Raw genomic sequence first — 16,790 nt, forward strand, 5'->3', positions numbered from 1 at the left:
GCGAAAAGCCAGCCCTAACCTAAGACACCGCCAGGCCCGCGCACGGAACAAAGGACTGAACAGAGATAGCCAGCGGCAGACCATCCCCCTCTGGTGACAGGCAGCCAGAGCCGGAAGGGGGCAATCGCAGCCCCAGAGAGACACTATCTATAAAACTGTAAGCAGGCTTCTTTGCTAACTAAAACTTCTTGGGGGTCTGGACGGTCAACATCTGCCTGAGAAGGTGCGCCGGTGCACACCTAGATAACTGAGCGGCGGGGAGGCGATAAGTCGCAGCAATCGCGCGTGCCAAACACCTCATCACCTGAGCTGCTCGGATCTGGGAAGGGCACAAAACGCAGGCCCAACCGAGAGTCTGCGCCTCTGAGGACTACCTGAGTGCCTGAACCTGAGCGGCTTGCACCTGGAAGTGCAGGCAGCCCAGGGACGGCCATGGATGGTTCCCAGCAGAGCAACCTAGAGCCTGAGCAGCGTGGGCAGGGAGGCTACAAGCGCCATGAAAGGGGGGCAGACCCAGTGTGGCTGAGGCACTGTGAGCACACACCAGTGTTGTTTGTTTGCAGCATCCCTCCCTACCTCCCCTCAGCGAGACTGAACAGTGAGCCTAAAAAAAAAAAAAAAAGTGTCCTCCACCGTCCCCTTTGTGTCAGGGCGGAAACCAGACACTGAAGAGACCAGCAAACAGAAGAAGCTATAACAGAGGGAACCGCCTTGGAAGCTACAGGCAATAGATTAAAACCCTGTGGTTAGTACCAACTACATAGGAAGGGGCCTATAGATCTTGAGAAATATAAGTCGGACCAAGGAACTAGCCAAAAATGAACTGAACCCACAATACTCACAACAAAACCAGAGAAAGTCCTAGATATATTTTTACTATTTTTACGATCATTCTTTCTTTCTTTTTTTTAATTTATTTTTCTAATTAAAAAAAAAAAATTTAAGTCCTCTATTATTCCTTTAATTTTCACTTTTATAACCAATTACTTTGCAAAAAAAAAAGACCCCATTTTTTTTTAAAGCAAACTTCATATATATATTTTTTATAATTTTTTTGACCTTGTTTTTTTTTTTTTCCCTTCTTTAACATTGTATTTTTGAAATTCCAAACTCTAGATTTTTAATTTTAGCTTTTTGGTATTTGTTATCAATTTTGTACCTATAGTTTTGTTTTTTTTTTTATAATTTCTGTGACCCTTTTTTATTTTCTCTTTTTCTTTTTCTCTGTTTCCTTCTCTTCTTCTTTTAAATAACATTGTATATCTGAAATTCCAAACTCTACTCTAGATTTTTAACTTTGGCTTTTTGGTATTAGTTATCAATTTTGTACCTGTATTTTCTTTATAATTTTCACGACCTTGTTTGTTTTTGTTTGTTCATTTTTTCTCTCTTTCTTTTCCTTCTTCTTTTCTTTAACATCATATTTTTGAAATTCTAAACTCTACTCTAGATTTTTAATTTTTGCTTTTATGTATTTGTTACCAATTTTGTACCTTTAGGAACCCAATCTTCAGTACCTATTTATCACTAGGGAGCGAGATTACTGGCTTGACTGCTCTCTCTCCCTTTGGACTCTCCTTTTTCTCCACCAGGTCGCCTGTGTTGCCTCCCTAACCCCTCTCTACTCTACCCAACTCTGTGAATTTCTGTGTGTTCCAGACGGTGGAGAACACTTAGGGAACTGATTACTGGCTGGATCTGTCTCCCTCCTTTTCATTCCCCCCTTTTATCCTCCTGGCCACCTCTGTCACCTTCCTCCTTCTTCTCTTCTCTGTATAACTCCGTGAACAACTCTGAGCGGTCCAGTTGTGGAGTGCACATAAGGAAGAGATTACTGGATAGCCCACTCTCTCCTCTATTGATTCCACCTCATCTCATTCGGGTCACCTCTAACTCCCTCCTCCCTCTTCTCTTCTCCATATAACACTGTGAACCTCTCTGGGTGACCCTCACGGTAGAGAAACTTTTCATCTTTAACGTAGATGTTTTATCAATGGTGCTGTATAGAAGGAGAAGCTATGAAACTACTGTAAAAATAAGACCGATTACTGGAAGCAGGAGGCTTCAGTCCAAACCCTGACTCCAGGGAGCTCCTGACTCCAAGGAACATTAATTGACAGGAGCTCAACAAATGCCTCCATACCTGCACTGAAACCAAGCACCACACAAGGGCCAACAAGTTTCAGGGCAAGACATACCAAGCAAATTCTCCAGCAACAAGGAACACAGCCCTGAGCTCCAAGATACAGGCAGCCTAAAGTCACCCCAAAACAACAGACATCCCATAACCCATTACTAGACATTTCATTGCACTCCAGAGAGAAGAAATACAGCTCCACCCACCAGAACACTGACACAAGCTTCCCTAACCAAGAAACCTTGACAAGCCAACCTGTACAAACCCACACAGAGCGAGGAAATGCCACAATAAAGAGAACTCCACAAACTGCCAGAATACATAAAAGACACCCCAAACTCAGCAATTTAAACAAGATGAAGAGACAGAGGAATACCCAGCAGATAAAGGAACAGGATAAATGCCCACCAAATCAAACAAAAGAGGAAGAGATAGGGAATCTACCTGATAAAGAATTCTGAATAATGATAGTGAAATTGATCCAAAATCTTGAAATCAAAATGGAATCACAGATAAATAGCCTGGAGACAAAGATTGAGAAGATGCAAGAAAGGTTTAACAAGGACCTAGAAGAAATAAAAGTCAATATATAATGAATAATGCAATAAATGAAATTAAAAACACTCTGGAGGCAACAAATAGTAGAATAACAGAGGCAGAAGATAGGATTAGTGAATTAGAAGATAGAATGGTAGAAATAAATGAATCAGAGAGGATAAAAGAAAAACGAATTAAAAGAAATGAGGACAATCTCAGAGACCTCCAGGACAATATTAAACGCTACAACATTCGAATCATAGGGGTCCCAGAAGAAGAAGACAAAAAGAAAGACTATGAGAAAATATTTGAAGAGATAATTGTTGAAAACTTCCCTAAAATGGGGAAGGAAATAATCACCCAAGTCCAAGAAACCCAGAGAGTCCCAAACAGGATAAACCCAAGGCGAAACACCCCAAGACACATAGTAATCAAATTAACAAAGATCAAACACAAAGAACAAATATTAAAAGCAGCAAGGGAAAAACAACAAATAACACACAAGGGAATTCCCATAAGGATAACAGCTGATCTTTCAATAGAAACTCTTCAAGCCAGGAGGGAATGGCAAGACATACTTAGAGTGATGAAAGAAAATAACTTACAGCCCAGATTATTGTACCCAGCAAGGATCTCATTCAAATATGAAGGAGAAATCAAAAGCTTTACAGACAAGCAAAAGCTGAGAGAATTCAGCACCATCAAACCAGCTCTCCAACAAATACTAAAGGATAATCTCTAGACAGGAAACACAAAAACGGTGTATAAAATCGAACCCAAAACAATAAAGTAAATGGCAACGGGATCATACTTATCAGTAATTACCTTAAATGTAAATGGGTTGAATGCCCCAACCAAAAAACAAAGACTGGCTGAATGGATACAAAAACAAGACCCCTACATATGTTGTCTACAAGAGACCCACCTCAAAACAGGGGACACATACAGACTGAAAGTGAAGGGCTGGAAAAAGATTTTCCATGCAAATAGGGACCAAAAGAAAGCAGGAGTAGCAATACTCATATCAGATAAAATAGACTTTAAAACAAAGGCTGTGAAAAGAGACAAAGACGGTCACTACATAATGATCAAAGGATCAATCCAAGAAGAAGATATAACAATTATAAATATATATGCACCCAACACGGGAGCGCCGCAATATGTAAAACAAACGCTAACAAGTATGAAAGGAGAAATTAACAATAACACAATAATAGTGGGAGACTTTAATACCCCACTCACACCTATGGATAGATCAACTAAACAGAAAATTAACAAGGAAACACAAACTTTAAACGATACAATAGATCAGTTAGACCTAATTGATATCTATAGGACATTTCATCCCAAAACAATGAATTTCACCTTTTTCTCAAGTGCACATGGAACCTTCTCTAGGATAGATCACATCCTAGGCCATAAATCTAGCCTTGGTAAATTCAAAAAAATAGAAATCATTCCAAGCATCTTTTCTGACCACAATGCAGTAAGATTAGATCTCAATTACAGGCGAAAAACTATTAAAAATTCCAACATATGGAGACTGAACAACACGCTGCTGAATAACCAACAAATCACAGAAGAAATCAAAATTTGCATAGAAACTAATGGAAATGAAAACACAACAACGCAAAACCTATGGGACACTTTAAAAGCAGTCCTAAGAGGAAAGTTCACAGCAATACAGGCATACCTCAAGAAACAAGAAAAAAGTCAAATAAATAAGCTAACCCTACACCTAAAGTAACTAGAAAAGGAAGAAATGAAGAACCCCAGGGCTAGTAGAAGGAAAGAAATCTTAAAAATTAGGGCAGAAATAAATGCAAAAAAACAAAAGAGACCATAGCAAAAATCAACAAAGCCAAGAGCTGGTTCTTTGAAAGGATAAATAAAATTGACAAACCATTAGCCAGACTCATCAAGAAACAAAGGGAGAAAAATCAAATCAATAAAATTAGAAATGAAAATGGAGAGATCACAACAGACAACACAGAAATACAAAGGATCATAAGAGACTACGATCAACAATTATATGCCAATAAGATGGACAATGTGGAAGAAATGGACAAATTCTTAGAAAAGTACAACTTTCCAAAACTCGACCAGGAAGAAACAGAAAATCTTAACAGACCCATCACAAGCACGGAAATTGAAACTGTAATCAAAAATCTTCCAGCAAACAAAAGCCCAGGTCCAGATGGCTTCACAGCTGAATTCTACCAAAAATTTAGAGAAGAGCTAACACCTATCCTGCTCAAACTCTTCCAGAAAATTGCAGAGGAAGGTAAACTTCCAAACTCATTCTATGAGGCCACCATCACCCTAATACCAAAACCTGACAAAGATCTCACAAAAAAAGAAAACTACAGGCCAATATCACTGATGAACATAGATGCAAAAATCCTTAACAAAATTCTAGCAATCAGAATCCAACAACACATTAAAAAGATCATACACCATGACCAAGTGGGCTTTATCCCAGGGATGCAAGGATTCTTCAATATCCGTAAATCAATCAATGTAATACACCACATTAACAAATTGAAAAATAAAAACCATATGATTATGTCAATAGATGCAGAGAAAGCCTTTGACAAAATTCAACATCCATTTATGATAAAAACTCTCCAGAAAGCAGGAATAGAAGGAACATACCTCAACATAATCAAAGCTATATATGACAAACCCACAGCAAACATTATCCTCAATGGTGAAAAATTGAAAGCATTTCCTCTAAAGTCAGAAACAAGACAAGGGTGCCCACTTTCACCATTACTATTCAACATAGTTTTGGAAGTTTTGCCACAGCAATCAGAGCAGAAAAAGAAATAAAAGGAATCCAAATTGGAAAAGAAGAAGTAAAGCTCTCACTGTTTGCAGATGACATGATCCTCTACATAGAAAACCCTAAAGACTCCACCAGAAAATTACTAGAACTAATCAATGATTATAGTAAAGTTGCAGGATATAAAATCAACACACAGAAATCCCTTGCATTCCTATACACTAATAATGAGAAAACAGAAAGAGAAATTAAGGAAACAATTCCATTCACCATTGCAACGGAAAGAATAAAATACTTAGGAATATATCTACCTAAAGAAACTAAAGACCTATATATAGAAAACTATAAAACACTGGTGAAAGAAATCAAAGAGGACACTAATAGATGGAGAAATATACCATGTTCATGGATTGGAAGAATCAATATAGTGAAAATGAGTATACTACCCAAAGCAATTTATAGATTCAATGCAATCCCCATCAAGCTACCAATGGTATTCTTCACAGAGCTAGAACAAATAATTTCACAATCTGTATGGAAATACAAAAAACCTCGAATAGCCAAAGCTATCTTGAGAAAGAAGAAGGGAACTGGAGGAATCAACCTACCTGACTTCAGGCTCTATTACAAAGCCACAGTTATCAAGACAGTATGGTACTGGCACAAAGACAGAAATATTGATCAATGGAACAAAATAGAAAGCCCAGAGATAAATCCACGCACATATGGACACCTTATCTTTGACAAAGGAGGCAAGAATATACAATGGATTAAAGACAATCTCTTTAACAAGTGGTGCTGGGAAATCTGGTCAACCACTTGTAAAAGAATGAAACTAGAACACTTTCTAACACCACACAAAAATAAACTCAAAATGGATTAAAGATCTCAACGTAAGACTAGAAACTATAAAACTCCTAGAGGAGAACATAGGCAAAACACTCTCCGACATACATCACAGCAGGATCCTCTATGACCCACCTCCCAGAATATTGGAAATAAAAGCAAAAATAAACAAATGGGACCTAATTAACCTTAAAAGCTTCTGCACAACAAAGGAAACTATTAGCAAGGTGAAAAGACAGCCTTCAGAATGGGAGAAAATAATAGCAAATGAAGCAACTGACAAACAACTAATCTCAAAAATATACAAGCAACTCCTACAGCTCAACTCCAGAAAAATAAATGACCCAATCAAAAAATGGGCCAAAGAACTAAATAGACATTTCTCCAAAGAAGACATCCAGATGGCTAACAAACACATGAAAACATGCTCAACATCACTCTTTATCAGAGAAATGCAAATCAAAACCACTATGAGGTACCATTTCACACCAGTCAGAATGGCTGCGATCCAAAAGTCTACAAGCAATAAATGCTGGAGAGGGTGTGGAGAAAAGGGAACCCTCTTACACTGTTGGTGGGAATGCAAACTAGTATAGCCACTATGGAGAACAGTGTGGAGATTCCTTAAAAACTGGAAATAGAACTGCCTTATGATCCAGCAATCCCACTGCTGGGCATACACACTGAAGAAACCAGAAGGGAAAGAGACACGTGTATCCCAATGTTCATCGCAGCACTGTTTATAATAGCCAGGACATGGAAGCAACCTAGATGTCCATCAGCAGATGAATGGATAAGAAAGCTGTGGTACATATACACAATGGAGTACTACTCAGCCATTAAAAAGAATACATTTGAATCAGTTCTAATGAGATGGATGAAACTGGAGCCTATTATACAGAGTGAAGTAAGCCAGAAAGAAAAACACCAATACAGTATACTAACGCATATATATGGAATTTAGAAAGATGGTAACAATAACCCTGTGTATGAGACAGCAAAAGAGACACTGATGTATAGATCAGTCTTATGGACTCTGTGGGAGAGGGAGAGGGTGGGGAGATTTGGGAGAATGGCATTGAAACATGTATAATATCATGTATGAAACGAGTCGCCAGTCCAGGTTCGATGCACGATACTGGATGCTTGGGGCTGGTGCACTGGGATGACCAAGAGGGAATGTATGGGGAGGGAGGAGGGAGGAGGGTTCAGGATGGGGAGCACGGGTATACCTGTGGCGGATTCATTTCGATGTTTGGCAAAACTAATACAATATTGTAAAGTTTAAAAAGGAAATAAAATTAGAAAAAAAAAAAGAAAGAAATACCTGGAAAAAAAAAATTTCAAAGTCAGGAAATATTATAGATGATATCACCTTCTGAATACTCTTTTCTAAAGTGTATGTATAATGTGTGTTTTTCTACCATTGTTTTAAGAACAAAACATTTTGAACTATATGAAAAATTTGTATTCAGTCATCCTTACCAAACACAAAGCTATTGTCAAGAAAGTTAATAATCAAGAAACAATCATTAAAAAGCCAAAACTCATCATAATGCCATGATTAATAGAGATCACTTTCATGAAAAAATTCTAAAATGCAGGTCATTAGTCTAATTTTGTTATGTAAAGTGTGCCCAAACACCCAGATCTACAGCTGTACTGAGAATATAATTTTCAACAGATGAGTAGTAGAAACAACTGAGGTGAGAAAGAAATTATCCATAGATATCATACCTGCCATATAAATATTTCCATTATAGATACAAACATATTTGTATAACAGATACCTGCATTAGTGTTTTGTCAGAACCAAGGTAAAGAACTTGAAAGAAACAGAATTAAAGCTAAACAAAAGTCAATTATTACCTTGTAACTTGTGTCCCAGTTACATTTTCCAACATGTCACAGAGTGTGAGAAATATCCCTCTCACACTCTGGAGTTTCTGAGATGCCTCAGAAACTGGATAATGATAAAGGATTTCCTGCTGTTAAATGAAAAGAAACAGAAATGTCAATCCCTCTGAAATTTTGCAACAATAATTTTTTTCATGCCAAGTACAGACTTCGAATTAAGGAAAAAACAAACAAAAATGACTCCTTTCAGCTTCAGTGGGAGTTCTATGCAAACATAAGAAGAAAAGTATGCCTGGAATTTTAACACATATACACATTTAAAATAAGTTAGACTATCAAAATTGGTCATGATACATATGCTGAGTAGAATACTGATTAGTTGGAATAGTTAAAACCAATTACCAGCAATGCTTCAAATATTAATCTCCTTTACAATAAATTTAAATACTAACATTTATATTTCATTATATAGATATTCTTATCTCCTATGGTTACATACGCACACAGACACTAAATGAAACTTTAAGGAGTCTTTAATTACTTTCATTACCGACTTTTAAAAGATAAGCTTCATCTTTGGTAAAACCATAAAATTTTTATTTAAACACAAGGCTGTAATTAAACTTACAAAGTGACAATACAAAATTAAAGTCATGCAGATAAGAAGAAAGAAGTATTAACGATACTATAAAATCTTCTGTTTCAACTTGAAAGCATTTGCCCGTCATAAATTAATTTGAATTCAACCTTTAAAAGGGACATTTAAAATTATGGAAAATACTAAATCCATAGGACTATTCAAAAAATGCTTAATAGTTTTCTGTTTTCAAGAAGAGTATATTCCCAGGAAACAAATATTTTCATAAAATTAAATAAATTTCAAAACCAGGATGTGCATTGTTAGTACTTTTCCATGAAGGGATGACTCAATCTGTACCTCACTTTTTTGCTGTTACTTAAAACAAAATGCTATTTTTCTCTATAACAAATTAGAAGCAAGCAAAATAAAAATTTCTAGATAGAAACCATAGAGAATTCAGAGTAATTTCCACTTATGATATTCAATGACAATATCCTTAAATATTAATATAACCATGATTGAAACTCAAACTTTTAAAATGCTGTATCTTTTCTTTTGTTCTCTCTCTAAAGAGTGTGTTCTACACTTTGCTTTCGACTCTCTTTAAAAGAAACAATTATGTGGCTTGGAGTCCATCTTAGCAACTTCTGTATTAGGATAAAATATAAATAATAACAAACTGGACACATCTGTTTTTTATACTTACCAAGCACATTTAATATATGCAAACTGCTACGGAAGATGTGCACTAAATACAGCCTGCTTAATAACCTGAATTTCTGGTTAGTATTTCTAGTGTAAAAGTAATCACAAAACATTTTATCTCTAGAAATTAAGTCAAACACCCGTTAAGATCTTCTGTTATGTCCATTTAATAAATCTGAACCTTAACTGGCAAACAAATTTACAGTATTTAGCCAAATACCCAACACCACTTTAAACAACCATATAGTCTTCGATTAGTTTTTTTTTTAAGTCCAAATCTTGTAACTTGAAGAAAACAAGCTGTTATTAAATATGTAACTCATGAAAACAAAATGACCCTATGACATTTAATTGTAAAATAAGTAATACCAGAATACAAAGGTCATTTGAGAAAGTCTCTGCTTCAACCTCTGCAGCAACCAGCCCACAAAGCCTCACTATTCAAGACCTGGCAACCGCCACAGCTCCTAACCAACTTAATTAGCTGCGTTTTAAAGCACTTGTTAGTAGCATGTATTTGCAGCAGCTTCCACTCTGTTCAGTAAGAATAAAAAGCCTGTCCTAATGACAGTGTTGATACAGGGCTGTCAACAGACCGAAACCTGTTCATTAGAGAAACATCGACACACTTTCCCATGGAAAGAAAGGCGAGGATGACAAAAGACCTCAGCACTATCCTACTCCAAGATGACCTTGAAAGATGCAGGGTGCTACCAGCTCAGAAATGTGCTATGTGTTTTATTTAATACATAGTTAAATTTCTCCTTTGTTCTAAAGATACAAGGGACTAGTAATATGTGCAAGAAATTAGAATTATCACCTCTAGGTCTCCATGTATTCTTCAGAGCACTGCAAATTATAAAAATATGTGTAAGTAAATTCATTCCTTTCCAGTTCAGTAATTGGCTAAATTCTGACATATGAAAAAGCAACACAAGGAAATAGACACTTTGAATAAAAATGGACTTGTCATTGACAGTATAGACTGCAAGGATTTCAAAACGAAAGAAATATAAATTAGGTCTAAACTTTTAATGTTTTTTAAACTTATTAATTATTTATTTTTTGGCAGCATCTCGCAACACGTGGGATCTTAGTTCCTCAACCAGGGATGGAACCTCCACCCCTGTAGTAGAAGTTCAGAGTCTTAACCAGGGAAGTCCCGGTAAAAACTTTTTTGATTTCACTTCTGCTCAAAGCATTATGGTACACTAGGTGCTCTGAGACCCTTGTGCTGTAAAACAACCAGATTCATGGCCAAAACATACTTGTTGAACTGCTCAATATAAAAGAACTAGAGAGGTCTCCAATGATATCCTCTCCATACCCTTCCTTCAGCACTGCAAAGCAAGCTGGGGCCTCAGCTGGGAGTGTAAGTAGAGGCCAGAAGGACAGAAGCAGGTTGTCTTGAGGGCTGATACATACAATGTCTTTGGTCAGGACACTGAGCTTTGGGCCAATAAGCTAGGTAGGTGAGTTGAGCCTAGGACCATCGTGTTACCCCAGACCTTTGGGTGAGGCTGAAGTGCCCTAGGTCAGTGACAGAAGCAGAAGAAGCAAATTCTCCTTGCAGGAAGGTATTCCCCACTTAGAACCAAAGGACGCCCAAAGATAAAAATCAAGCAGCAAGTTTAGTCAGTGATACCCTACAACATAACAAGGTAAGCCACCACAAGTCAGAGTCCCCATCAGGAGAAGAGATCTGTATGAGATGCTTAGAGAAAGTAAAGGATCAATAAGACAAGCAAGCAACAAGGGATTATCAGGAATAGTCCAGCAGATTTGCATGTAAATTAGTTAAAAACTTTCCAGGAATTTCTCAAAATAAAAATGGGACTGTTTAAAAAAACAAATACCACGGAGAGGTTAAAAAGCAGTTTGGACATAGCAGAAGCAAGAAACTGAACACAGAAAATACAACAGTTCTTGAAAAGGAATAATGGAGAGTCATTAATTAATATCAACTGTGGAAGTCAGAAGACAAAGAAATACTGTCTTCAAACAGATTAGAGAAAAAAACTTTATGTTTAGTTGGCATGACCAATGCCATGTGTTGACTTCATCTTCTTGGCAACACAAGAAGACTTACAAAGAAGGTATTACAGGAAGGATTACAAAGCTACCTCTCAAAAAGGGTGAAAAAGGCAGCATCAGATAAATAACAACAAAAAGAATTCAGTGAAAGAGAAATGACTAAAGTATAAGTTTTAGGAAGAAGAAAAATAATCAAATAAGGTGAGATATAAGAATAGTGAATTTTAAAAAGGTAAACATACATGCAAATTTAAAGATGATTCATCTGTATGAAATATGACGCATAAAATATGAACTTTATGATATATAATTTATACATTCTGTAATATATAAAATACAATAATAAATAGTACCAGTGATGGCACCCCACTCCAGTACTCTTGCCTGGAAAACGCCATGGATGGAGGAGCCTGGTAGGCTGCAGTCCATGGGGTCGCAAAGAGTCGGACACGACTGAGAGACTTCACTTTCACTTTTCACTTTTATTCACTGGAGAAGGAAATGGCAACCCACTCCAGTGTTCTTGCCTGGAGAATCCCAGGACAGGGGAGCCTGTTGGGCTGCCGACTCTGGGGTCGCACAGAGTCGGACACGACTGAAGCGACTTAGCAGCAGCAGCAGCAGCAGCAGTAGTATAATTATGCTCAATTTGTAGAATTTAAAAAAATGATGGCACTTAACTACTGATGATAATAGCATGTATGTGAAGAGGGGAAAATTGAAGTTAAGGTGTACTAAGGACTTTGAATTATTTTGAAAAAGAGTAAAGATAGTGTTTAACTTTAGAATCTGTTAAGACAAATATGAGAAAATACTTAATCACAAGAAAACAGAAATAAGAACATACAGCAAGAATAATAATGAGACAAGCAACCAAGTATAGGTTAAAAAAAAATCATGGAAAAAGCAGTTCAAATAGACATTTTAAAAGAAGATAAGGAGAAACAAATTCAAACATTTTAGTAATCTCTATAAATGGGCTCACTGAGCTTGTCAATGTGAAGACTGCTGTGTGGAAGAGAGACACCTGAAAAACAAGACACAGAATGGCTGAGGAAACTTACCATGCATTTGGAAGTCTACAAAAATGTCCTTGTCCTTACTTTTTTCCTTTGCACTTTTGAAAAGACACTCACCTCTTCCTTTGATGTTTCCGAGTCAAGCTGTAGCGTGAGGTACATAACGATGTGAGGAGTGTTTAGAATATTCTGCTGGATATCTTCTACCTCTTCTCCCCACAGAAGTTTGACTAGATCACTTGTGTTTGACTGTGCCTTTTTCTGTCTTGGTTGAGTTGTTTCCTTCTTCATAGCATATGCATTTTCGAATGTCAGTTTCACCTTTAAAAAATTAAAATGTATTGATTTTATAACAAGGGAAAATCAGCAGTGGTTTTCACAAAGAAGACTCTGTACATGCATATTCACTCCAGTATGCATAAAAAAAATCACTGTAGAGTATGGGCTCCTTGATGGCAGGAACTGTGTATTCTATTTTTATTTGTATCTCCAGCTCCTAGAACAATAGCTGGTACATATTATTACAAACATTTATTGAGTAGGAATGTATAAATCTCTGTACCTAAGTTCATTAATTTAAACATAGTCATTGTATTTTAGGGACTTCCCAGATGGTGCTAGTGGTAAAAAACCTGCCTGCCAAATGGAGGAGAATAAAAGACGTGGGTTAGATCCCTGGGTCGGGAAGATACCCTTGAGGAGGAAATGGCAAACCACTCCACTGTTCTTACCTGGAGAATCCCATGGACAGAGGAGCCTGACGGACTATAGTCCATGGGGTCACGAAGAGTGGGACTGAGCGACTAACACACACACATTGTATTCGAAATATTGACAACAAATACAAGATATGCCACGGGAAAACAAAAGTTAGTATAAGCTGACAGTGTAATAAAGAGTAACACTACATTACAAATACTAATAGTACTGACTCATCTGGGGAAATTGGCAGGAAGAGATTCAGGATTAAAAGCAACCTCATACAACCAAAATTAGCTCTCCTTTCAAATGGTGATATTCAAATATTCTTCTCTTAGATATTCTTTGTGGTCCTTTAAAATAAAGGCTAACAAGAACAAAAACTTATCAACATGCTGGATCTTGAACTGTGGCCCTAAGAAGATTATCTATCTTATAAAGATAGTTTAATTTCATGGCTTGATGTCAAATAATATTGGTAAGAGTCCAGAATGTCGCCATTTTCCAGTTGTTGAAAGGTAGCTTCCACTTCTCAATTACCTTTCCTTGAAAAAGGAGATATGTGTCTAAATGCCAGCTGGCCAAAGACAACTTGCTTATCTTGAAGAAGCACCAGTGTATCTTGACTAAAAGAAGTCATCACTAAATATAGTTAATTTTGTGTAGCAAGGACATCATCACAAGCTACATAGGCACAAAATATTCTTAATGTTTAAAATCTTATCAGAATACAGATAAGTCAGGACATTCTAATCATAACAATCTATATAATTTTAAATTTAGACATTAAAGTACAATGACTTTTTAAAATTAAATTTTAAAAATAAAAAAATAAATTCATGCTTGATCAAGAATACAGAAGTCTGGATGATATAAGTATATTAAATCATCACACTGTACAATCTAAACAGATACAATTTTTATTTGTCAATCAAACCTCAATAAACTGGGGGTAAAAGAAATCTCTTCAATATTTAAAAGCAGATAAAATTGTTAATATGCAGTAAGTTGTATTTTGAGAGGAAACTTTTAAAAATTACTATCAAGGCAGTAATAATCCCTATTTTTAATAACTTATTAAAAGAGGTACTGTTTTCAAGGCCAACTTTAAATATATGATAAATACTAATATATCACTGTCATTTTAAAAAATGAGTCTTAAATATATATATTCTCATAAGCATATTATTTTTAAAAATTCATAATCCCATCAGCCTATCTATTGTTAGTATTATACTGTGAAATAAATCTACCCCGATGAATAAAACTTTCCAAAAGAAAAACTATCTAGATATCTTTCTTTTTTGGTTGGCAAAGAGTGACTATGGTTGCATTCAATTTTGCTTATCTGTAGCTGTCTGATATTTCAGGGGCACTGAGTTATCTTTGTCTACCTAAGGTGGTTCAGACAGTAAAGCATCTGCCTGCAATGTGGGAGACCTGGGTTTTATCTCTGGGTTGGGAAGATCCCCTGGAGAAGGAAATGGAAATCCACTCCAGTATTCTTGCCTGGAAATTTCCATGGACAGAGGAACCTGGCAGGCTACAGTCCATGGGGTCTCAGAGAGTCAGACACGATCAAGCGACTAACACACACACACACACCTACAGTGAATTTAGTTAAATAAAAATCCTTTCTAAAATAAGTTTCAGATTTATTTTACTAACAAGTAGAAAAGGGACATAAGGTCTAAATTCATCAATATGTATATATTCAGAGTTAAGATGAACCAAGTCATGGCTAGATAGCAGGAAGGGAGAAGTTCCTCATGAAATTTTTCTGAGGCCAAATGTTCATGTTTGTTTACAAAGCATTTAATATTCCAAATGGAAAAGATCAACCCTTACTAACTGCAATGTGTTCTATAAACTTGATGCTGAAAAATGTGCCCTTGGAATTAAAACACTGTATCTAGAAAGGCTAGGGACTTCCCTGGTGGTCCAGTGGTTAAGACTCCACGCTTCCACTGCAGGGGCTGTGCAGGTTCAATCCCTGGCTGGGGAATTAAGATCTGCATGCTGTATGGCCAAAAAAAAACCCAAGGTAGTAGAACACTAGTATAACTGGGCGGTGGGGGAGGTGTTGGAATATTAAGTAAACTAAATAAAAATATAAACAAGTTAGAGATCCTATATGGGAACACTCAAGAGTTATTTGAAAAATTAATATAAGGATAAGAAGGATGAGGTGAAGAAAAGCTGAAGAGACACTGTTTCAGAAATGATCTTAGAAAGATGTGAAAAAGAATATTTGGTGTGAGGTTTTGATCCAAACAAGCAATATGGAACCAATACATGGCCTGAAAGACTTATGTTCTGAGGGTGGCATCTGTTCTAGTGTGTAATGCTCAATATATGTATATATAAATAAAAATATAAAAATAAGCATAAATATTGGAGAAGAAAATGGCAACCCACTCCAGTATTCTTGCCTGGATAATTCAATGGACTTAGGAGTCTGGAGGTCTACAGTCCATGGGCTTGCAAAGAGTCAGACACGACTGAGCAACTGAGCATGCAGAAGCATAAATATATTAAATCCTTGAATGAGGACCTGATGAAGCAAAAATGGCTTGTTACTTAGGGTGTTCTTTATCTGAGAATAAGGATTTAGGAATGTCCAAAAGAAAATATATGGTAGTCTTTGGTGGTGTTCCTTGAAAATGTGAGAAATCTTTAGAATTTGGGGAAATCTCTAGTGCAGACTTTGTACCCTTAGAGAGGGTAGCTGTGAAGACTGTCCCCAGCACTGGGCTCTAGGGTGGAGCTGGTCATATGAGTGAAATGGAGGGTGAGAGATCTGACTGTAGCAAGCAGAGCATGAGTGACAACCTCAGGGAGCAGGCGTCACAGAGGCGGGCTGGGTCTGATGGAGCGTCTCTCTGTGAGAGGTGCTCAGAGAGAGAAATGTGAACAGGAGGGGCATCTTCTCCAGCTCAGATTCTCATGGGTGGAGAGGTCAAAAGATAGGGTATGACCAAAGGAAATTAGCTGGTAGATTTAGAAAAATTTACCAATTGTACTTTAGACAGCTACAACAACCTAAAATTTAAGACTGGTATGTTATGCTGGTGAAGAGTGACACACTTGAAAACAACTTTTCCCCTCACTATGGGAAAAACTCAAACAAGACACACACCACAGAACCACCTGTTAACATTCTTTAAGGAACTACTTTAGCCACTATTCTTCTGATGCAAGTAAAGCTGGCTCCATAATGCAAAGATAATTACACTTTAGCAAGATATTTTGAAAAGCTTACATGCTAAGTAGCTATAAATGTCAGGGAATCTGGTTGCTTTGATAAAACCATAAAAGGGTGAGACAGATAACCAAATAAAAAGTTAAGCGCTATTTTTTAAAAGGGGTTGACATATGTAAATATTAAGGATATCATATGTTTTATAGGAAAAAAAACTTTTATTGAGTAACATCTAATATAAGATTGTTTATATCAACCTTCTTATAGAAAAGTTTTGTCTTGAGTTTATATGAAACTTCTCATTTTAAAAAGGGTTGTCTTCTGTTGAGTTTATGTGAAGCTTCTTAAAGGAAATGTATTCTGTTGTTCCTCCATGGACATTAAACTGT

The 16,790-nt window shown here is 36.7% G+C and overlaps 1 protein-coding gene across 2 annotated transcripts in view; it reads right to left on the bottom strand.

The window, feature by feature from the left end:
• The window catches only part of INTU (inturned planar cell polarity protein), an 88,307-nt gene that overhangs the window by 38,535 nt on the left and 32,982 nt on the right, over window positions 1-16,790 (bottom strand). For both annotated transcript variants that reach the window (XM_055549654.1, XM_055549655.1), the window contains exons 4-5: window positions 12,618-12,821; window positions 8,175-8,293 (exon numbers count right to left, since the gene is read on the bottom strand). In XM_055549654.1, coding sequence (XP_055405629.1) covers window positions 8,175-8,293; window positions 12,618-12,821 — 323 coding nt within the window. The remainder of the gene's footprint in view (window positions 1-8,174; window positions 8,294-12,617; window positions 12,822-16,790) is intronic.

Source organism: Bubalus kerabau, chromosome 16 (assembly GCF_029407905.1).
Source record: "Bubalus kerabau isolate K-KA32 ecotype Philippines breed swamp buffalo chromosome 16, PCC_UOA_SB_1v2, whole genome shotgun sequence".
NCBI classification, from domain to species: domain Eukaryota; kingdom Metazoa; phylum Chordata; class Mammalia; order Artiodactyla; family Bovidae; genus Bubalus; species Bubalus kerabau.